General features: G+C 43.3%; 1 protein-coding gene across 1 annotated transcript in view; it reads right to left on the bottom strand.

The window, feature by feature from the left end:
* Positions 1-23,836, bottom strand: part of CCBE1 (collagen and calcium binding EGF domains 1) — a 550,252-nt gene that overhangs the window by 86,838 nt on the left and 439,578 nt on the right. Inside the window, exon 4 of the mRNA XM_077462907.1 lies at positions 16,572-16,706. Within this exon, the coding sequence (XP_077319033.1) occupies positions 16,572-16,706 (135 nt within the window). The remainder of the gene's footprint in view (positions 1-16,571; positions 16,707-23,836) is intronic.

The following is a 23,836-nucleotide window of genomic DNA, read 5'->3' as shown; positions in this document are numbered from 1 at the left end:
AAAGTAAACTTATATCCTGCAGGGTGCTCTGGTAAATACCAACTGTCATTTAGTCCCCACATGTCAGGTGAGCCCACTTTGTTTTGAGTTACAGAGGAAGTCTAGGACTAGAATTATTGCTCTCGCTCTAACGATCGCGGTGATACCTCACATGTGTGGTTTGACCACCGTTTTCATATGCAGGCACTACTCATGTATGCGTTCACGTCTGCACGCCAGCTCGTCGGGACGGGGCGTTTTCGAAAAAAGTTTTTTCTTATTTATGTTCCAAAAAAAAAAATTGGGTCACTTTTATTCCTATTACAAGGAATGTAAATATCCCTTGTAATAGAAAAAAGCATGACGGGACCTCTTAAATATGAGATCTGGGGTCAAAAAGATCTCAGATCTCATATTTGAACTTAAATGCAATAAAAAAAAATTGTCATTTGAAAAAAATTACATTGAAAAAATGGGCCTTTAAGACATATGGGCGGAAGTGACGTTTTGATGTTGCTTCCGCCCTGCAGTGTCATGGAGACGAGTGGGGGCCATCTTACCCTTACTTGTCTCCATGCACAGCAAGTGAGAGGATGTGTTTGCCTCCACCGATACCGATGGTGGAGGGCACCGGATAGCGGCAGGAGGGGGGTCCCCTCTCCCGCCACAGATAAAAGTGATCTTGCGGCGAATCTGCCGCAGAGACCACTTTTAACTTGTAGCCGACCGAACATGGGGATACCGGGGTTATGGCAGCTAGCAGCTACCATAACAATGATATCCATCCCCAAAGTAGGGACGTACATCGGCGTGTGGCGGTCGGCAAGTGGTTAAAGTAGCCTTGCTTCTGCATATCCATTATAACGCATGTGGTTGCACTGTGGATGGTCTCCAAATTTAGAGTTAGGACTACAGATACAGGGGTATTTATTTTTTTTACTAGTAATGGCGGTGATCTGCGTTTTTTATCAGTACTGTGACATTGCGGCAGACAGATCGGACACTTTTGACACTTTTTTGAAACCATTGACATTTATACAGCAATCGTTGCTATAAATAGCCACTGATTACTGTATAAATGTCACTGGCAGGGAAGGTGTTAACACTAGGGGGTGATCAAGGGGTTAAAGTGGTTGTAAACCCTTACAACACACTTTTTGCTACAGATAAGCCTTTAACCACTTGACCACTGGGCACTTAAACACCCTTAATAACCAGACCAATTTTCAGCTTTCGGTGCTCTCACATTTTGAATGACAATTACTCAGTCATGCAACGCTGGACCTATATGAAATTTTTGTCCTTTTTTCACACAAATGGAGCTTTCTTTTGGTGGTATTTAATCACCGCTGGGTTTTTTATTTTTTGTGCTATAAAAGAAAAAATACAGAAAATCCTGTAAAAAAATTAATTTTTCTTAGTTTCTGTTATAAAATTTAGCAGATTAGTAATTTTTTCTTCATAAATTTTGGCCAAAATTTATACTACTACATATCTTTGGTAAAAATAAGTACAAATTGGTGGATATTATTTGGTCTTTGTGAAAGTTATAGAGTCCACAAGCTATGGTGCCAATATCTGAAAATTGATCACACCTTAAGTACTGACGGCCTATTTCAATTCTTGAGACCCTAACATGCCAGAAAAGTACAAATACCCCCCAAATGACCCCTTTTTGGAAAGAAGACATTCCAAGGTATTTAGTAAGAGGCATGATGAGTTTTTTGAAGTTGTCATTTTTTCCCACAATTCTTTGCAAAATCAAGATTTTTTTAACTTTTTTTTTTTTTCACAATATTGTCATATTATCAGTTTATTTCTCACACAGCATATGCATACCACAAATTACACACCAAAACACATTCTGCTATTACTCCCGAGTACGGTGATACCACATGTGTGAGACTTTTACACAGTGTGGCCACATACAGAGGCCCAACATGCAGGGAGCGCCATCAGGCGTTCTGGAGCACCCAGGACAATTCTGACATTTCTCTCCTACATGTAAAAATCATCATTTATTTGCTAGAAAATTACATCGAATCCCAAAACATTATATATGTTTTTTTAGCAAACACCCTGGAGAATACAATGGTGGTCGTTGCAACTTTTTATCTCACACGGTATTTGCGCAGCAATTTTTCTAATGCTTTTTTTTGGAAAAAAACAGTTTTGTGCTTAAAAAAAAAAAACACAGTAAAGTTAGCCCAATTTTTGAAAGATGAAGTTACACCGAGTAAATCGATACCTAACATGTCACTCTTCAAAATTGCACACGCTCGTGGAATGGCGCCAAACGTCGCTACTTAAAAATCCCCATAGGCGACGATTTAATTTTTTTTTTTACTGGTTATATGTTTTGAGTTACAGAGGAGGTCTAGGACTAGAATTATTGCTCTCGCTCTAACGTTCGCAGTGATACCTCACATGTGTGGTTTGAACACCGTTTTCATATGTGGGCGGGACTTACGTATGCGTTCGCTTCTGCATGCGAGCACATGGGGACAGGGGCGCTTTAAAAAAAAAAAAAGTTTGACATTTTTTCCCCCAAAAATAAATTTTTTGATCACTTTTATTCCTATTACAAGGAATGTAAACATCCCTTGTAATAGGAATATGGCATGACAGGTGCTCTTTACAGTGAGATATGGGGTCAATAAGACCCCACATCTCATCTCTAAGCTGGGAAGCCTGAAAAAAAAAAAGATTCTGGATTTGATCGTATTGGTGAGTCGGTAGAAGCACCAGAGGGCGGCGGGAGGGGGGGGGGGGTGTCTATGGCTGGGTATTGCAGGGTATCACCGACTATGGCTGGGTATCTCAGAGTATGGCTGGGTATCTCAGAGTATGGCGTTGCAGAGTATTGCGTTGCAGAGCATTGCAGGATATTGGAGGGTGTTGCAGAGCATTGCAGAGTGTTGCACGGTATTGGCGGGTGTTGCAGAGCATTGCAGAGTGTTGCAGGGTATTGGTGGGTGTTGCAGAGCATTGCAGAGTGTTGCAGAGCATTGCAGAGTGTTGCAGGGTATTGGCGGGTGTTGCAGAGTGTTGCAGGGTATTGCAGAGTGTTGCAGAGTATTGCAGGGTATTGCAGGGTATTGCAGGGTATTGCAGAGTAATGCAGAGTAATGCAGAGTAATGCAGAGTATTGCAGAGTATTGCAGTGTAATGTAGAGTATTGCAGTGTAATACAGAGTATTGCAGTGTAATACAGAGTAATGCAGAGTATTGCAGAGTATTGCAGGGTATTGCAGGGTATTGCAGGGTATTTCAGGGTATTTCAGGGTATTGCAGAGTATTGCAGAGTATTGCAGAGTAATGCAGAGTATTGCAGAGTATTGCAGAGTATTGCAGAGTAACGCAGGGTATTGCAGAGTAATGCAGAGTAATGCAGAGTATTGCAGGGTATTGCAGAGTAATGCAGGGTATTGCAGAGTATTGCAGGGTATTGCAGAGTAATGCAGAGTAATGGCAGGGTATTGCAGAGTATTTGCAGGGAATTGAGGGGTTAATTTTCGGTGAGCAGCGATGTGGGCACTGCAGATGCAGCCCACATCGCTGCTGACACCGATCTCTTCCCCCTCCGCTGTTCCGATCGGTACAGAGAGGGGGAGGGAGGAACCGGCGTCATAACATGACGCCGGTTTGTTTACAAGTGATCACTCCGTCATTTGACGGAGCGATCAGGTGGTAAACGGCCGCTATGAGCGGCCGTTTACCGTGATCCGTGATGGCGGTCACGGATGCTCTCGAGTGCGTGCCCCAGGGGGTGCGCGAGAGCGGAATTCTGGGAGGACGTCATATGACGGCCTCCCAGAGTTAAGAAACCGCCCTGTAGCCGTCATTCGGCTATAGGGCGGTTATTAAGTGGTTAATAAGGCTTACCTGTAGCTACCCTGGATATCTAATAAATCTGAAAGCAAACTGAAGCAATGACACCCTACGAGCTTCAGTGAGTGTGCTGTTACCGGGGGCTCCCGCATGCATGCACAGGAGTAACATCATCACGGCTCCAGCCAATCACAGCGCCGGAGCCCATGATGCCCGGAAATAACTCCGGGAGCGATGTTGGAGCAGTGTACAAGTAATTCTTAATGAGCTAGTATGATACGCATACTAGCTCATTATGCCTTTGTCTTCCAGGTTTTTGTTTTTTTTGTCCTAGGGTTTACAACAACTTTAACTGTGTTCCCTAGGTGTGTTCTAACTGTGTGGGGATGGGGGGTGGGGGGGTGGGACTGACTAGGGGAGGAGGGAGGAGACTGATCAGTGTTCCTATATACTAGTTACACACAATCTGTCTCCTCTCCCCTGACAGGGTGTGGATCAGATCCACGTTCCTGCTCTGTCACAAGCGATCGCGTGTGCCCGGCGGACATCGCCGTCGCCGGGCACACGCATTGGCTCCTTTAGAATGCAGCAATTTAAACTTTGGATGAAAGGTTTAGCACTGTGAGTCACTTTTTGAAAGATAAAAAGTGCATTTTATATACAACTACAGTGGGGACAGAAAGTATTCAGACCCCCTTACATTTTTTACTCTTTGTTATATTGCAGCCATTTGCTAAAATCATTTAAGTTCGTTTTTTTTGCTCATCAATGTACACACAGCACCCCATATTGACAGAAAAACACAGAATTGTTGAAATTTTTGCAGATTTATTAAAAAGGGAAAACTGAAATATCACATAGTCCTAAGTATTCAGACCCTTTGCTGTGCCCCTCATATATTTAACAGGTGCTGTCCAATTCTTCTGATCATCCTTGAGATGGTTCTACACCTTCATTTGAGTCCAGCTGTGTTTGATTATACTGATTGGACTTGATTAGGAAATCCACACACCTGTCTATATAAGACCTTACAGTGCATGTCAGAGCAAATGAGAATCATGAGGTCAAAGGAACTGCCTGAAGAGCTCAGAGACAGAATTGTGGCAAGGCACAGATCTGGCCAAGGTTACAAAAAATTTCTGTTGCACTTAAGGTTCCTAAGAGCACAGTGGCCTCCATAATCCTTAAATGGAAGACGTTTGGGATGACCAGAACCCTTCCTAGAGCTGGCTGTCCGGCCAAACTGAGCTATTGGGGGAGAAGAGCCTTGGTGAGAGAGGTAAAGAAGAACCCAAAGATCACTGTGGCTGAGCTCCAGAGATGCAGTCGGGAGATGGGAGAAAGTTGTAGAAAGTCAACCATCACTGCAGCCCTCCACCAGTTGGGGGGTTTATGGCAGAGTGGCCGGACGGAAGCCTCTCCTCAGTGCAAGACACATGAAAGCCCGCATGGAGTTTGCTCAAAAACACCTGAAGGACTCCAAGATGGTGAAAAATACGATTCTTTGGTTTGATGAGACCAAAATAGAACTTTTTGGCCTTAATTCTAAGCGATATGTGTGGGAAAAAACAGGCACTGCTCATCCCCTGTCCAATACAGTCCCAACAGTGAAGCATGGTGGTGGCAGCATCATTCTGTCAGGGGTGTTTTTCAGCTGCAGGGACAGGACGACTGGTTGCAATCGGGGGAAAGATGAATGCGGTCAAGTACAGAGATATCCTGGACGAAAACCTTCTGCAGAGTGCTCAGGACCTTAGACTGGGCCGAAAGTTTACCTTCCAACAAGACAATGACCCTAAGCACACAGCTAAAATAACAAAGGAGTGGCTTCACAACAACTCTGTGACTGTTCTTGAATGGCCCAGCCAGAGCCCTGACTTAAACCCAATTGAGCATCTCTGGAGAGACCTAAAAATGGCTGTCCACCAATGTTTACCATCCAACCTGACAGAACTGGAGAGGATCTGCAAGGAGGAATGGCAGAGGATCCCCAAATCCAGGTGTGAAAAACTTGTTGCATCTTTTCCAAAAAGACTCATGGCTGTATTAGATCAAAAAGGGGCTTCTACTAAATACTCAGCAAAGGGTCTGAATACATAGGACCATGTGATTTTTCAGTTTTTCTTTTTTAATAAATCTGCAAAAATGTCAACAATTCTGTGTTGTTCTGTCAATATGGGGTGCTGTGTGTACATTAATGAGGGGGAAAAAATGAACTTAAATGATTTTAGCAAATGGATGCAATATAACAAAGAGTGGAAAATTTAAGGGGGTCTGAATACTTTACGTCCCCACTGTATATAGATCAGACCAAAATGAGGGACAAATGGGGAGAAAAGAGGGACAGAGGTTCATTGCTCCAAATCAGGGACAGTCCCTTGAAATCAGGGACAGTTGGGAGCTATGGCCATTTGTTTATAAGAGCCCAGTTGCCAGATTGGCCCCTGTGCAGCTGCAAAATCTGCACAATTGGTATGTGCACCAAAGCCTTCCGGTAATACATCCCTGAGAAGGGATCTGAGGCTGCCCCTTCCTCCAGCTGTCATACAGCGGCACAGTCCCTGCTGTGATCTTCTCTCACTCTCTGCTTCTTGCTTCCCATACTGGCAGCTAGCAGCGCTTTTACTAAGTGGTATTACATACATTTCAGATTGCCTCATATGTAAGCAATACTCAAACAGCATGTTATCTATAATTCAACACTTACATAGCTTTTATGCTCAGTAAAAAGATTTTTTTTTTTTTGCAAAAATAAGCACTTTTTCTTCATGCTAAGCTGCAAAGATCAGAAGCATGGCAATGATAGCCAGCGTCAGCTACACTTTGTCCTCTAGGGGGCAGCGTATGATTGCAAAAGCACCATCCAAAAATAATAAATTCAGGAGCCCAGCATGCAAAGACAATCTACAAATAATAGGATCAAGCAGTTAAAAAGCGGCTGTAGCGAATCAGAAATCAAGTTACTAGCGTCAGCTGCCACATTTCTATCTTAACAGTTTGTTTTTAAAGGGAAAATACACTCTATGGCCAAGTGTTTGCGGATACCGATCAACTTTCTTTGATGATCTTTAAGAGGGACACCTATTAGTATAAAGCAAAGAAAAAGAACACACGCCTGTGATGTAGACGTGTGCGTTTCTTTTCATTTCAATTCGTTTTTTTGGACAATTTCATTTTCGAAGAGTCAGATTTATATACCGTAAATCTCGGAATGGACGAATGTCAATAAATCTGAAAAAAAATCTATATCAAAATTAACAAATGTATTTGTTTCATTTGGATGACATCACATGATGGGATAGTAGTTCAGGCCCATGGGGAAATGGATTACATTTTTGAATTTGTTTGATAATTCGAATGTGGGTAACAAATGGATCCAAATTTTGTTCAATGCGTTAATTCGGATGCACATGATCCCACATTCGATATTGTCCAATCAGCTCATGGCATTTCTCTTGATGGCTATAAAATATTGAATCCTTCTGATCTGAATCTGTCTGATTTGACAATACATTCAATATATAGCAATCTTCAGGAAAAAAAAAAATACAATTTTTTTTTAATCCACCTGGACCAATGAATATATGAAACAAATGCCGAAGATACAAAACAAATTCCAAAAACAAATTGGGTCAACATAACGAATACGAGGAAACAGCATTTTTCAGTGAACTAATGCACCTTAAACTAAAAAAAAAAAACTAAAAAAAATGTCAGCGTGCGTGATGTTCTAAAGCCTCATACACACTTACTAGCCCTGTGCATCCTTGTTCAATGCTCTGGACCGACCTGACCTCTTCCATATCTCAGCTCAGACACATATGCCTAGGACCAATGCTATTTACTCTTTCCATTTGGAAAAAATGTAACAAGAGGTTCTCTCTCTCTTCTCCATGCCCTCCTCTCTTAAACATCACCTACAACCTGGATATCCCAGACAGCCTTTCCTATGTTAATATGCTTCCATGGACTCAGGCGGGTATTTTTCAGCTCCGTCATATAGTACATCCAGTGACCCGCAAGCTACTCTCCTTTCAGGATTTACAAGACAAATTTGACATACCTGAAAAGTTTTTTTCTCTCGTATCTCCAATTTAAGCATTACTTCCATTCCGTATCACCTGCCATGGTCTTAGAAAAACCCAATGCCTTTGAAGCTTGATGTGCCCAAGGCCCATATCAGCCTGGCCTCATATCCACTGTATACAAGATCCTCCATGATTCGACTCCACTCACATTGGCCTCCCATGTATACATGCGGAGATGGGCCAAGACAATCCCTTCTCCTATATCCCTTCCTTATTGGCAGGAGATCTGGACTTCCATATCCAAGGCCTCCAGATGCGTGGAGCAGAGAGAGACAGCCTATAAGGTCCTCATTTTTTGGTACAGGACCCCTGAGGTTGTGCATAAATATGACCCCTCTGTTTCCCGGAAATGCTGGAGATGTATGCGGGATGTGGGAACACACTACCATATCTTTTGGGAATGCCCGCTAATTTTACCATTCTGGCCCTCGGTCCAGTCAGTGCTGCAATCAGTATTGGAGAGGGACTTCCCGATGGACCCAACACATTACTTATTAGGTCTCCCAATCCTGGGATTATCCAAACACACCAAGAAGTTAATGTCATATATTCTCCTAGCTGCCAAGAGAGTAATACCTACCCATTGGTTATCTTCCGACCCTCCCACGCGATCCCAACTAATCTTAACTATAGCGCAGATACGTAGAATGGAACATATGACGGCAGTGATTCAGGACTCTCTATATCAATTTTCAAAGATTTGGGATCCATGGGACAAATCCTCTTTCAATCCTGAACCACTATTCTAAAATGCTTTTAAAAAAAAAAAAAATGTTTCCCGGGCAACATACATCTCTGTACACAAATGTTTAGTCTATTCGCTATTCTTATATATTTTAGTGATATTCAATTGCTGTACCACGATTCATGGTGTACCCTCTCCCCTTTATTCTTCTTTCTACTTCCCTCCCCAGATTATGTCTCCCACTGAATGATGCTACTTTTCTTTGAATATGATGACAGTGACATTCTTCTGTACCGTATTTGTTCTTTCTCTGTTTTGTTATGGAAATTTTTTTTTTCAATAAATATACATTTAAAAAAAAAAGCCTCGTACACACGATCGGACTTTCCGACAGGAAATGTGTGATGACAGGCTGTTGGCGGAAAATCCGACCATATGTTTGTTCCATCGGACAATTGTTGTCGGACTTTCCGCCAAAAAAGGTTCTCAAATTTTCCTTGGACAAAGGTCTGTTGTCGGATTTTCCGAGCGTGTGTACACAAGTCCATCAGACAACATTCTAAAGTACAAACACGCATGCTCGGAAGCAAGGACGAGCCAGAAGCAGTCGGTCTTGTAAACTAATGTTCATAATGGAGAATTAAAATTTGTGACGTGGCAAATTATGAAATCTCGAAATGCAGCGCACATTTCTCTTCTTCTTTAATGGGATAATAATGAAGCTGCTTTGCTGGTGATACTGATGGAGTTATTGCAAACACATTTTCAAAGGCTTTTTTTTCTAGTGATATCAAAAATATTATTATGTTTTTTTTTTTTTTTTATGTGTACAAGATACCACAACACCATTATCCTGTAGTTTTTAAGATCAAAGATACAACTATGTTGGTGTCCCTTGTTAATTTTACATTGTATTTTTTTAAATGTAACTGCCTACTCCCAAACTGTCATTGGAAGTAAAACATATAGCCAAGTATTATTCTTCATAATTTTTTTTATTGTGCATTACAAAAAGAAAACAAATTAAATTAGACATGCTATCTGCCAATAGAACTTAACCAAAAAGTGCATTCTATGCATCCAGAAATATAGAAAATATACCAAATCAAATCATTATTCAACCAAAAAAATAATATCAAAGCAATAACTCCAAGGCCAATAATAAATAACACGTTATCTCCTCCGATTCTGCAACATGTCTAGTTGATGAACGGCCATTCAGAAACGAACTGAAAAGCACGAAAAATGAAAAGCGCAAAATGAAAAGCGCGAATCAACACTCACCAAACTTCTACTAACACAAAATTAGCAGAAGGAGCCCAAAGGGTGGCGCTAAAGATCTGAAAAACAATGTAGTACGTCTAGTATGTTTGTAATTGTTGGCCAACAGTTGTGTGGCCGTGTGTATGCAAGACAAGTTTGGGCCAACACCCTTCCGACAAAATTCCACAGGTTTGTTGGCCAACAATCTGATCGTGTGTATGGGGCTTAAAGCTTAAAAGCCCCATTCACACTATCAGATTTTCTGCTGATTTTTGTCTTCAGATTTACCAAAACCATGTAGTGCAAGGGCCTGCCTGATTGCATAAAAATTGAAAGTCCTAAGGTTTGACCTCATATTTTATGGTTTTGGTAATTCTGAAAGAAAAAATCAGCAGAAAATCTAGTTACATGGTTCATGAAGAATTAAAAACGCAAAAAAATCATTATTAAATCCACAAGTTGTTTTTTTCTCCACTTCTTTTTCTTTAAACTAGGTTTTCAAACCAATACATTCAATCTTTTAGCGGATTGTTGTACAGTTTACTGCAGTAATACACTTCTGGTAGCTACATAGTACATTTCTTTTTTAGAAGTATATTTATGAGACCAAAAAGAGGGATGAATAAGGAGGAAAGGCAAAAAAAGGCACATGGGTGTCTGCAAGGAAGGGCCCCCGGAATCCGGGATCGGATATGCACTTTCCGTCAGATCCAGTGCCAGCATAAGGCAGCCAAGGCGGCCACTTGAGGGTGCCAGAAGGGGGGAGCTGCGGCCGGCGCTGCTCACACCTGTATACAGTTTAGCATACTGATACTCAGGCTGATACTCAGGCATAGCCCTGGCCGGGCACCATTAACTTCACCCGCTCTCCTCTCCTGACTCTAGTCCCGGCCCCCTGTTGCTGCACTTCTCCTCCTCTGCCAGATGCAGGGCAGAGAGACATCCTCAGCTCAAAGACACCGCACCCCCCCAAGACAAAAAACTCTCTCCCACCTGGGCGTTGGCAGAGAGAGGGTTAGGAACGCCTCCAGTTCAGCAACACAGAGACCACCGCCCTGAACTGGAGGTCTTGTGAGACAAGGAGAAGCCGGGGAGGAGTCTAGAGCCAAGTGAGGCTAGGGGGAGGGCCCAATGCCAGCACAAGGCTGGCATTGGTGGCACTGGTGGCATTACCACAGATAAAGATATCTCTCTCCCATCTCAGTGGAAGGTAGGGCAAACATGCTGCTTGTAGCTTAATGGTGTCAGAATCTGGCTGTGAATATTATTGTACCAGTCCTGTCCTTGTGCCATCTCCAAAGTCTCTGACAATCTCTTGTGCCATGTATGCAGTCTCTGACAGTCTCTTGTGCCATGTATACAATCTTTTAGAGTTTCTTGAGCCATGTATGCAGTCTCACTCTGACAATCTCTTGTGGCATATATGCAGTCTCTGATCCTCTCTTGTGCCAAGTCCGGAGTCTCTGACCATTTCTTGTACCATGTCCGGAGTCTCTGGCCATCTCCTGTATTACGTCTGCAGTCTCTGACCATGATAATGTGGTGATCACATTGTTGAAAAGGGACAGAGCATGGGTGACCTTAAAATGATGCTCCTCCCCTGAAAAAAGTTTTGCGGACGCCCATGCAAAGGGATTTGGTTCCAAAAGGTGGTCAATCACGCTAAATCAGGCACAGTTGGGAGCTTTGCGCCTGGTCATCACACCTATATGAGCTTGTTGGATGTCATACCAAATTGATTGAAAATTAAAATTAAGTTTTACCCCATCTTTGTGCCTGTAACAGCCTCCACTCTTCCGGGAAGGCTTTCAACATGGGTTTGGAGTGCGTCTGTTAGAATGTACAGTACTAAAACATTAGTGAGGTCCGGTTGTAAGCGGATGCAGTAAGCTAGTCTGTCACTAGGTGGCTCTGTCACAAAACAGTGTGGCAATAGAGAATTACACTATATTGCCAAAAGTATTGGGACATCTGCCTTTACACACACATGAACTTTAATGGCATCCCAGTCTTCGACAGTAGGGTTCAATATTGAGTTGGCCCACCCTTTGCACCTATAACAGCTTCAACTCTTCTGGGAAGGCTGTCTAAAAAGGTTTAGGAGTGTGTCTATGGGAATGTTTGATCATTCTTTCAGAAACACATTTGTGAAGTCAGGCACTGATGTGGATGAGAAGGCCTAGCTCACAGTTTCCACTCTAATTCATCCCAAAGGTGTTCTATAGATTTTGGATGAGTTGGATACCATGTCCCTGCTTGGTGCTAAAGTTCCTCCCACTGGCCACTAAATCACTACAGGACACTGCTACTAAATCTCTATAACAGACCTAAAATTTAACTTAAGCTTTAGTCATGTAGGGCTAAGCAAGAGGTTCACTTTAAAACCAGCCCCTGCAGCTGCCCTGGGCAGACTTCTGTGCACCTTTACAAGCTAATCCACATTCCTTCTTGTGGATGTAGGAATTGGGCACATGCTCATCCAGATGTGCACTCGAATGCACGTGCACACACCAGTGCGTGCATCAGCACACATGCACATGTGCACCAGCATGCTCACATGCACCCATGACAGATGGTGGTGCCAATTGGGCTATTTAAAATGAGACAGTGCTCAGGTTTAGTGCTGCTTTATCTTCTGTGTGTTCTGAGAACCTCTAATCCTGCATCCTGACTCCAGTTGCTGACCGAGCTTGTCTTAATTACCCCCTGGACTCTGCCTGTACTGGCCTCGATTTGCCTTCTGACCTCTGCTTTTGCTACTGCTCTACCGATCGGCTCCTTACCCGGCTTGTACCTTGATCACACCTTTGCCTGCCTGCCTGACTCTGCTTTCCTCCAGCTGTTGCCAGGATCTGCCTGCCATTCGGCTGTGTCTGCTTGCGCACTGACTAGTTACTACTAGTACAAGCCTTGCATGCATGCTATTCCATTACCGGCCTGCCTCTGTTTGCTGCTTACCAGTTGCTACCCAGCCTGCCTGCTCCACTCAAGACCACTGGTGACTACCCCTGCCTGGCGTGGTCACCTGCTCTGCTAGCAAGGCATACAGACACTCATGCCACTCTGAACTCCTGTGCCTTCTGTTCACACTATCATGTAAGGGAGGCCTTCCCCATCATATCAGGCTCTGTTACCCGGTTCGTGATAGCTTCTTTGTTGCTATGTTTGCCTCCTGAAGGGAAGAAAAGAAAACCCTAAGTGAGTTCCTAATAGAAGGTAGTTGTAGCTTTTGCAGTGCTGAGGACTCTCTCCCAAACCACTGTGAAGATGCTAGAGCCTGAGCAGCCAACAGTCAAGCACCAGCAATAGATAACTGGCAGGTGAATAAAGGGAAGACGAGTATATGCAGGAGCAGGGCAAAGTTCACTTTAAAGAGAAGATAATATGAAGGAAAGAGGGATACAAAAAGATTAGTGGATATCACACATAGTGCAGGGGTCAGGAGTAAATACAGTCACAGAGTGCAGGGGTCAGGAGTATGTAATGCACAAATTGCTGGGGTCAGGAGTGTGTAACACAGGCAGTGTAAAGGTCAGGAGCATGTAATGCACAGGTCAGGATACAGAGTACAAGAAACAAGAAAAACGTGATATTGCTGTTGCACAAGACAAGACCCTAGGTGGCTTGTATAATCTACTTAGAGTACAAAAACATATCGGCCCAACTGTAGCAAAGCACTACAAGCAGAAATTAGATTGTTGAGACAATCGTTAACTGTCAGTGTATGGGAGGACTGATCCAATCAGTGACAAATGCACATGGAATGCAGCTTCTGAAGCCTCTTGGGGTTAGGGGTGTGACACAGACAGTGCAGAAGTCAGGAGTATGTAATCCACAGGCCAGTATACAGACTATAACCAAAAGCGACCCCCTCCTCCCATAATAAATGGCACCCCCCCAAGCCAACAGATTTCCCCCAACAGCCACCCCCCTCAGTAGAGACGCCCCTCTCCCAGGTCACCCCCCTTCTCAGTTCACCCACCCTTACTAGCTTACCCTCCCCAAAGTCTAGACTCACTCTCCCAACTCCCCTCCCAGTACAGACCACTCACCGCTCAGCACGACACCCCACCCACCCCATCCCCCCATCCAGTACACACCTGCCCCTTCCATGAGGTAGCAATTTAGATTAAGGCGGAAAGCCATGGACACTGCAGTGCCACCCAAAACCAAAAGATTGTCAGCTTCAGGACCAGGGAACCCTGCAAGAAATGGCCAGCACTATTAATGCCCAAGGCAACACAGTTTCCCTAGTGAAAGTGCCAACAACATTTGTCTGCTTTGTTACCCCTCCCCTATTGTTTATGCTGCTTAATGACAGGTGCTCTCTAAAGGCATAATATGTTAATATGCTTCTTCACTGTGGCATGACTATACGTTTGGTTATCCTTCTATTTCCAGCCTCTGCTACACATGTTTCCTATTGTCCTAAGTTGTAAGAACCAGAATGCTCCCCTGTTGTGCAGGTTGCATAGTGTGGCTACATTCCTATCATACATCTTATATACACAGCTATTATGTTGCTTATTACTAACACTTCATTTACAAAATATGCCTGAGCTATTTAATAAATTACTTTTATGAACCAAAAAGAATTATATCTACACATCCCAATTCTGGAAAAATAAGCGTGAATTTGTGGATTTTGTTTTCAAGTGTAAAGCCGACCTTACATGATAAAATCTCATTGGACAAAGAGAGCACAATCTCCTCTAAATTAGTAACAAATATGCAGTGTGAAGGCCAACCTAAAATCCAAGCTATCCGAGCTGCAAGGCCTTCACATTACATAGCTGTTGGCCTATCTATCACAATCTATGACGAAGCTTTGAGGTCATTTTAATAACACAATCATAGCTGACTAGGGGAACTCAAAATTAAAAACAGTCATGTGTAAATTCAAGTTAAAGTGTCATTCCACCCAAAGGTGATATTTAAGTTATATCGCTGGTAAGCTGGGTCAGCCCCACACTATGACTGGGGCTGGGTAGGTAAGGGGTATGTTCCTCCTCTGAGTCATTGGGTTGTACACTATGGATATGTACTCAATGGACACCTGACCATCACATCTACAATTATATGAATTATATGGCCAACTGACACACTTCAATTCTTGTACAAAGCCTTCCAAAAAGAGTGGAGGCTTTTATAACCCCAAAAAAGGGGAAGGGGTCGGGGGCAACTCCATAGTAATACCCATATTTATGGAATGGGATGACCAATAGGCCCATATAGGTGTGATGGTCAGGTGTTCACAAGCTTTTTGCCATATAATGTATGCTTTGAATAACAGGTTTAATTAAAGCAGGGGTGTCCAACCGCTGGCCTGCGGGCCACATGTGGCCCACAGCGCCCTCTGATGTGGCCCGCCATGTCTTGCTCTGAGATGGCAGTTCAGCAAGCCCAGATCACGGGTTCCCAACCTGCCATCTCTGAGCATTAGTGCAAAGAACGGCGCCGCCGCTAGAGAAAGCAGAGCTGATGCTTCCTGTATAGCACCGGCTCCTTCACAGGTGAAGTGATACCAAATGTACTCTGCCTGTGACAGCAAGCATTGGCTCTGCTCTCTACTGCAGCTGCATGCTTCTGTCACAATTATGCTCGGGGATGGCAGGTCGGGACATAGGAGCCTGCGATCTGGGACAGCAGCCACCAGTATCAGTACCAGTACCCACCAGAAGTACCTGCCAGCAGTACCAGTACCCACTATCCGTACCAGTCATCAGTATCAGCCAGCAGTATAAACCAGCAGTGCCAGCACCAGCAAGAAGTACCTGCCAGCATTACCAGTACCCAACATCCGTACCAGTCATCAGTATAAACCATCAGTACCAGTACCAGCCATCAGTACCAGTACCAGCCACCAGTATCAGTACCAGCCAGCAGTACCAGTACCCACCAGCAGTACCAGTCAACAGTACCAGTACCAGCCAGCAGTACCAGTACCCACCAGCAGTACTAGCCAGCAGTATCAGTCAGCAGTACCCAGCAGAAGTACCAGTACCAGCCAGCAGTACCAGTACCCACCAGCAGTACTAGCCAGCAGTACCAGTCAGCAGAACCAGCACCTGTCAGTAGTACTCACCGTCAGTACCAGCCAATAGTACCAGCCAGCTGTAGGAATCCTGAGGAAGAAGTGAAGATTGAGGTCAGTTGAGGAGCAGCCTTAGGCCCCTTTCACATGATCGGTCTGATCGGGTCCACCTGTCTGTTTTTCAGGTGGGCCCAAACGGACTCTCCATTCACCTCTATAGAGCGGCAGATGTAAACGGACTCATGCCCATTTACACCCGCCTATATGCAATCCGATCTCCTTAAAAAAAAACAGAAGGGGATCTGTCCCCTTCTGTCTGGGCGGATCGGAGGGCCCTTAGGGTAGAGCTGGTTACATATGCAGAGTGGACACAGACCTGCCATCCCCCATTTACGCTCATTGTGGCCCGCAACCGGTTACCAAGTGGCCCTCGCTCCTCAAAAGGTTGGGCACCCCTGGATTACAGCAGATGCATAGCATAGTAGAAAAATGTCTCAACAAAGGTGGTGGTTAACTGACTTACATTGGCCACCTGCAAGTGGTAAATATGACATATTCTTATAAATATTTGAAAGTTATATGCTTAATTATTAGTTTTTAATGTAATAAAGAAAATATCTTCAATGAGATATTATACTTCTCCTTTAAGTCTAGACTAGCTAGACCAGAAGGCAATTAACATTACACTTACCTAGGCAATATGGCTTCTCTCTGTTCTTGTGTCTCTCACGGTCATACTGGTAACCAGGATAACAAGTGCACAGAACTCGGCCAAAATTATCCGTACATTGCTGTTCACATGGTGCTTCTGAGCAGACGTCATAATCTATAAAGAGACGAATCATTGAGGAATTAGCAAAAAAAATAATAATTGTTCTCGTTTCTAGCAACTATCTACTACGATGTATGATGATTCAAAATGGCTGTCATGCCAGGCAAAACAACAGGCCCATTTTATGGCTCCCTCCATAGTAACACATAATCACATGTTCTTCAAGTTGTCCAGAGCCATGGACTCTCCCCATGTGACAGCGCTGGTCATTGACCTTGTGCTGTCACATATATTGAGTCACATCTGCCTCTGTACCTGGAACTACTGGGTTCTTTGCTCTAAAAATAAAGCAGAGGGGTAGCAACCCTTCTAAATAAAGATTTTTATACTATTCTTGTGAACTTTTTTTTTTTTTTTTCATTTTCATTCATTTTCATTTCATTTTTTTGTTTATTGTTTTTTATTTCGTGAAAGCATTGAAAAAAACACCCACTGACAAAATGTATTAAAATGCCCTAAATTGTTTGCAAATAACTTTGTAATGCTTTGTAACTGAAATTTTGATTTAGGCATTTAACACAAATGGGACAAACTTAAGACAAACGAAATGTATAAATGATATATCTATAGCAGCTTTTGTTTTCAAATGATCATTAGTCAAACTAGAAAGAAGCTTATATTTTTTTTCAAATTTTTACTTCCACCTTTTCACTTTAAAAGAAATAAAATAACTTGAAAATATCACAAAAAGGAAGCTTTGTTTGTCCACTCTTACATTACAAAAAATATATACATGTATATACTATAATCATTATTATTATACACAATTTATATAGCGCCAACAGTTTACTCAGCGCTTTACAATGTAGAGGGGGGGACAACACATTTACAGTACAGTTCAATACAAAAGGGACAGGAAGGCCTCGCTCATAGAGCTTACATTCTAAAGGGAGGTGGTGGCACAAAAGGTACAAAAGGTAATAGATGCGGGGGAATGATTTGATGGGGGGTGGCTCAGGTTAGGTGGGTGTGGGATAGGCTTCCCTGAATAAATGAGTTTTCAGGGATCTCCTAAAGGTGGACAGGGTAGGGGCTGATCGGATTTACTGGGGCAGGGAGTTCCAGAGGATGGGAGAGGCTCTGGAGAAGTCCTGAGCATGGGAGGAGGTAACAAGGGAGCTAGAGAGCAGGAGGTCCTAGGAGGAGCGGAGGGGATGATTTGGGCAATATCTGCAGATGGGGTTGGTGATGTAGATGGGGGCGATGTTGTGAATGGCTTTGTATGTTGTGGTTAGCATTTAGAATTTTGCACGGTGGGGTATGGGAAGCCAGTGAAGGGATATACAGTATGCCTCACATCTGTATCATAAGTAATACAATTATTTATAGATTAAATATTGTAAGTATATGACGCTGAAATGTGAAAATGACTCTGGAACTAAAATCAGTTGCTTTTAAGTTCAAAGGAAAATATCTATTATTGTAGTGAATATTTATTTTAAGTTATCATCATTGCATAGCTCCCAACTGTCCCTGATTTCGAGGGACTGTCCCTGATTTGGAGCAATGTCCTTCTGTCCCTCATTCCTCCTCATTTGTCCCTCATTTTGCTGTGATCTATATAGATGTATATAAAATGCACTTTTTATCTATCGAAAAGTGTTTCCCAGTGCTAAACCTTTCATCTGATTTCTAAATTGCTGCATTTGTAATTTCCAAAAGTCAATATAAAGGAATAGTAGTGGTAAAAAAAGCACTTGTGGGTTTAACCAATCTTGTTTTTTTGTACAATTCTCCTTTAAGGGGGTGTGGCAAGGGGCGTGTCTTATGCCTGCATACTTTTGCTGATTGGTGTCCCTTATTCCTATCTCAAAAAGTTGGGAGGTATGATCATTGTATTATTAGTGGCAACTTTAGGACTAGATAAAAAAAAAAAAACACTTGAAAAATGTGCACCCAGCAAAACAAATAATTAAGACTCATCTGTCCTGCTGCCCATGCTACCGATCTTTGCTTTTTTGAAAGGCTGAGCTGGATGAAGTATCTTCCAACAGTTTGGTGATTGTTGAATGCTTGGCCCCCCCCCCATCCTTCAATCTGGAAGGTCTACATTTCTACAAGACACAGTTGTGATGTATAGGGATGAGGTCTGGCTTGCTGCTGCTATGGGTTCACAGTGATTCCGTAGGATGCATGAAGTTCACATTTCACAATGTTTGCAGGTTCTCCTTTAAAAATAAGGAACAACCTATAATTGGGCAACAACGTCTTTGCTTCTGGTCAGTTGAGCCACAAAAAGCAATCATTTGAAGGGATGGAGAGCCCAGTCTTCTTTCTATAAAATGTATATGTTTGATGTCTGTTAAAGTGGTTGTAAACCCTTACAAACCCCTTTTACCTACAGGTAAGCCTAGATTAAGGCTTACCTGTAGGTCCAAGAAATATCTCCTAAACCTACACGGTTTAGGAGATATTTGCCAAAAGACAGGCACCGCTGTCTACGGCGCATGCACCGTAGACAGCGGCGCGCAGGCGCACTGAGCGCACCACTGTCAACGGCGATATGCCACGAGTGGCGGCTCCCGTGCGCATGCGCGTGAGTGACGTCATCGCGGCTTCGTCGAATGACAGCGGCGGAACAGCGGGACCCACCGAGAAGATGGATGCGCTGGACTACAGGGGACAGTGGTGACTTCGCTGGCTCCTGTGTCAGGTAAGTGACACATGATGGGCTACTATGCGATGCATAGTAGTCCATTATGCTTTACCTTTGCAGGGAATCAAAGAGGAAATAAACCCATCAGGGTTTACTTCCTCTTTAACGTGATTCTAAAGCTCTAAGGTTTTTAACCTTTATGCATTAAGGTAAAAAACTTTCTTTTGCACAGAATCCCCCCCTATCCCCACCTGAGCCTGATTTCCATCCAGCGATGTGCACAAGAGCAGTGGCTCTCCCGACTCTATTCACCTTTAACCACTTGACAACTGGGCACTTAAACTTCCTTCCTAACCAGACCAATTTTCAGCTTTCAGTACTCTCACATTTTTGAATGACAATTACTCAGTCATGTAACACTGTAACCATATGAAATTTTTGTCCTTTTTTTCACACAAATAGAGCTTTCTTTTGGTGGTATTTAATCACCGCTGTTTATTTTTTATTTTTTGCGATATAAATCAAAAAAGATTGAAAATTCAGTAAAAAAAAAAAAAAAATTTTTTGTTTCTGTTAAAATGTATTGGCAGAGTATTGGCGAGTATTGGCAGAGTATTGGTGAGTATTGGCACGTATTGGCGAGTATTGGCACGTATTGGCAAGTATTGGCAGAGAATTGGCAGAGTATTGGCAGAGTATTGGCAGAGTATTGGCAGAGTATTGCAGTATTGCACAGTATTGGCAGAGAATTGCACAGTGTTGCAGAGTATTGGCAGAGTATTGCACAGTATTGGCAGAGTATGGGCAGAGTATTGTCACTGAGCAGCGCTGTGGGCTGGATGTGTAGTGCCCACAGCGCTGCTCATCTCTCCCCCTCTCCCCTCTCACTGTACCGATCGGTACGGAGAGGGGAGGGAGGAACTGGCATCATGACGTGACGCCGGTTTGTTTACAAGTGATCACTCTGTCAATTGACAGAGCAATCATGTGGTAAACGGCCGTTATCAGTGGCCATTTACTGTGATCCGTGATGTGCCGGATCCTCCGGACCCGGCGGTCACGGATGTTCCCGGGTGTGTGCTCCAGGTGGCGCGCAGGAGCAAGATTCTGTGAGGACGTCCCATGGACGTCCACCCAGAATAAGCTGACCACGCTGTAGCCGTCTTTCGGCTATGACCCGGTCGGCATGTGGTTAATGGGCAGATTGATAGCAGCAGAGGCCATTGGCTCCTGCTCCTGTCAATCAAATCCTATGACGAGGGAGCAGGGTGAGACTTTCCATGGGGGTACTCAGTGGGGGGGGGGGGGCAGAAGCACTGACGTGGGACCCCAGAAGATGAGGATCGGAGCTGTTCTGTGCCAATCCATTGTATAGAGCAGGTAAATATGAAATGTTTGATTTTTTACCTAAAACTTTTTCATTTTCTTAAATATCACTTTAACACTGTTAGGGAGAGCTACCAATTCTGTTTAGGGACATAAACTGTTATTTTTATCATTTTTGCATTAGTCCAAGGAAGCTCCCAGCTTCCCATGCATTTTGTTTGACAATAGCTTGCTTATTAACCCTACAAGTGGCAGAACAGAAAAACAAGATTCATCTCATGTAGACTTCAATAGGTTTGCCACAAAGTTTGTGAATTTCAAGCAAGTTTTGCGAAACTGTGAACTGAAGACAAGTAGATGTGTCCAGTCCTAGTGATGTGGTTGCTGACTGCCCAGCAGATGAAACCACAATGCACAGCAGGTACCAGGTATCCACAGCATATATAAGTACCAGATGCTATGGATTCTTCAACAAGCTTAACTCTTCAAGAGAGCGAAAATCGGCAGTGTGGATGGCAGGACAGGTGATTCTTAATTCTCTTCTTTTTTTTTATCCAGGTGCACTTTTAAAAAAAAATCTAGCAATCATGTCACCTTAAGAAATCTTCACCAGCACATTTTCCCAATGTAGCACCCTCCTAGGTAGGTGCTAGAGAGTTTATATAGTTTTGGGCTTTTCTGCTTAAAGTGATTATAAAGGCTTGTTTTTGTTTTTTTGTTTTTTTTATATGAAACATGTTATACTTACCTCCTCTGTGCAGTTGGTTTTGTACAGAGCAGTCTGGATCCTCTTCTTCTTGGGTCCCTCTTTGCTGCTCCTAGGCCCTCCCTCCTTTGATTGCCCACTCAGCCAGCAGCTTGCTACAGGGGGCACCCAAGCCGAGTCAGAGCTCCGTGTATCCATTCAGACACGGTGCCCTGGCCTGGCCCCGCCCCCTCTCTCCCCTGATTGGCTGACAGATTTTGATTGACAGATGCCAGAGCCAATGGCACTGCTGCTCTGTCTCAGCCAATCAGGAGGAGGGTCCTGGATGACTTAGGGCAGGGATCTTCAAACTACGGCCCTCCAGTTGTTCAGGAACTACAATTCCTATCATGCCTAGTCTTGTTTGTGAATGCCAGAGTTTTACACTGCCTCATGGGACATGTAGTCCCGAAACAGCTGGAGGACCGTAGTTTGGAGATGCCTGGCTGAGGGGATCGTGGACATCGCTGGAGAGAGAAAGGGCTCAGATAGGTAATTGGGGAGGGGGGGGGCTGCTACACACTGAAGTTTTTTTTATCTTACTGCATAAAATGCAGTAAGATAAAAAAAAACTTCTGCCTTTATAACTTGATTTGTCACTGATTCAATAGCAGGAAGGCATATTGGACAATGGGAGGAAACCTAGCAGGTCATGGATGCAGATATAGCCCTGGCCAATTGGAAGGGGATGTGCCCAAGGAATGCTGGGTGCCTGTATTTAAGTCTGACTAGCGCATGGGCTCAGGGTTCCAGTCCAGCCCACCTCTAAAGAGAGAGGTTCAGGTGGGGAGGAGGCTACTAGCTGTCCCTGGACATTTTGTGAGTACAGACCCTGAAGGGTTACTTGAGGCTCAGTGTGTTTTGCTGAAATCCCCCCTCTGGTCCTAGAATTCAGCATACTGGGTGTGTGAGCTAAAGGAGACACTGGCTAGTGTCTTGAAGACTTACGTCCACTGACAAAGTCCCCTGACTCCTTTCTGCTACAGAGGGACTTGTTCTTCCACACAGACGCTGTATGGTTCAGCAGATAATCTGCTCCACAGTTCTACAGAGAGAGAGTTGTCCTCGCTTGTGCATAGTTCATTTGGAGTATCCTACTAATTCCTACTAATTCCCTTTCTCCTATCCAAATTCTCCAAATAAAACATAAAACCAAATCCCCTAGACTGGTCATTGGAGACAACAAGCGGAAGAGTGAGTGCACCTGGCTGTGTGAAAATACCATGTAACTGCCTGCAGGATAATCAGTGGGAGACCCAGGTACAGAAACTCCAGCAGTTCCTGTGAGAGCAGTGCTACACCATAAAAAAATTAAGTATCGTTTTTATTATTATTATTATTATAATACAGGATTTATATAACGCCAACAGTTTACGCATCGCTTTACAATATAAAAGGGAGACAATATGGTTACAATACAATAAAATACAAGAGGATTAAGAGGGCCCTGCTCAGAAGAGTTTACAATCTAATAGGGTGGGGCAGGTGGTACAAAAGGTTGTAACTGTGGGGAATGAGCTGATGGAAGTGGTAGAAGATTAGTTGGAGACTTGATAGGCTTTCCTGAAGAGATGAGTTTTCAGGGATCACCTGAAGGTAACAAGAGTAGGGTATAGCCGGACCAGTGGAGGTAGCGAGTTCCAGAGGATGGGAGAGGCTCTGGAGAAATCCTGGAGATGAGCATGAGAGGAGGAGACGAGAGAGCTTGAGAGTAGGAGGTCTTGAGAAGAGCGGAGAGGACGATTTGGGTGATATTTGGAGACAATATTGGTGATATAGCTCGGGGCAGAGTTGTGAATGGAATTGCATGTTGTGGTTAGTATTTTAAATTTAATTCGCTGGGTGATTGGGAGCCAGTGTAGGGATTGGAGGAGAGGGTTGGCAGACACTGAGCGGTTGGTAAGGTAATCTTTATTCAAAAATTATAGATCGAGTCATCACCTGGAATGTATTTAGCTGATTTACCCTATAGGTTCAATTAGACTTAAATTATTTGATTTTACTTCTTATTCTATTTAGAGTTTGTTTACTTTTTCAAAGTTTACTTTATTTGTAAAAGTAATTTTACATGGAGGTAAATTTGTACATTAGATTCAATAATCCTTCAACACTCCACCCATGAAATAATTAAAAATTTTGAGAAAACCACAAAAAGACTAAATCACAAAATGACGGCAAAACTTTAAAATGGCATTCATTTATTTAAAGCTTCCCATCTGGTGTATAATTACCTTACCCAGCAACCAGTTTTCCATTTCAGACCTAATATTTGCATTGACATACCCGTACACAGAAAATGCACATATGTTTCTTCTTGTGGCTTGCAGGTTTTTCTTTTTTCTTTTCCATACAAGCCACCTACTGGGACCCAGTATCGATAGCCCTGTGAACTAAACAAAAATCCGGGCTGGGTTATAAAAAGTCGGTTTCTACTCCCTGGAAAAATATTTTTGGAAT

This window comes from Lithobates pipiens, unplaced genomic scaffold, assembly GCF_037356315.1.
Source record: "Lithobates pipiens isolate NorthernLeopardFrog02 unplaced genomic scaffold, aLitPip1_a1.2 Scaffold_3, whole genome shotgun sequence".
NCBI classification, from domain to species: Eukaryota; Metazoa; Chordata; class Amphibia; order Anura; family Ranidae; genus Lithobates; species Lithobates pipiens.
Note: the sequence above shows the minus strand (reverse complement) of the source record. Positions and strands in the feature narration are given on the sequence as shown.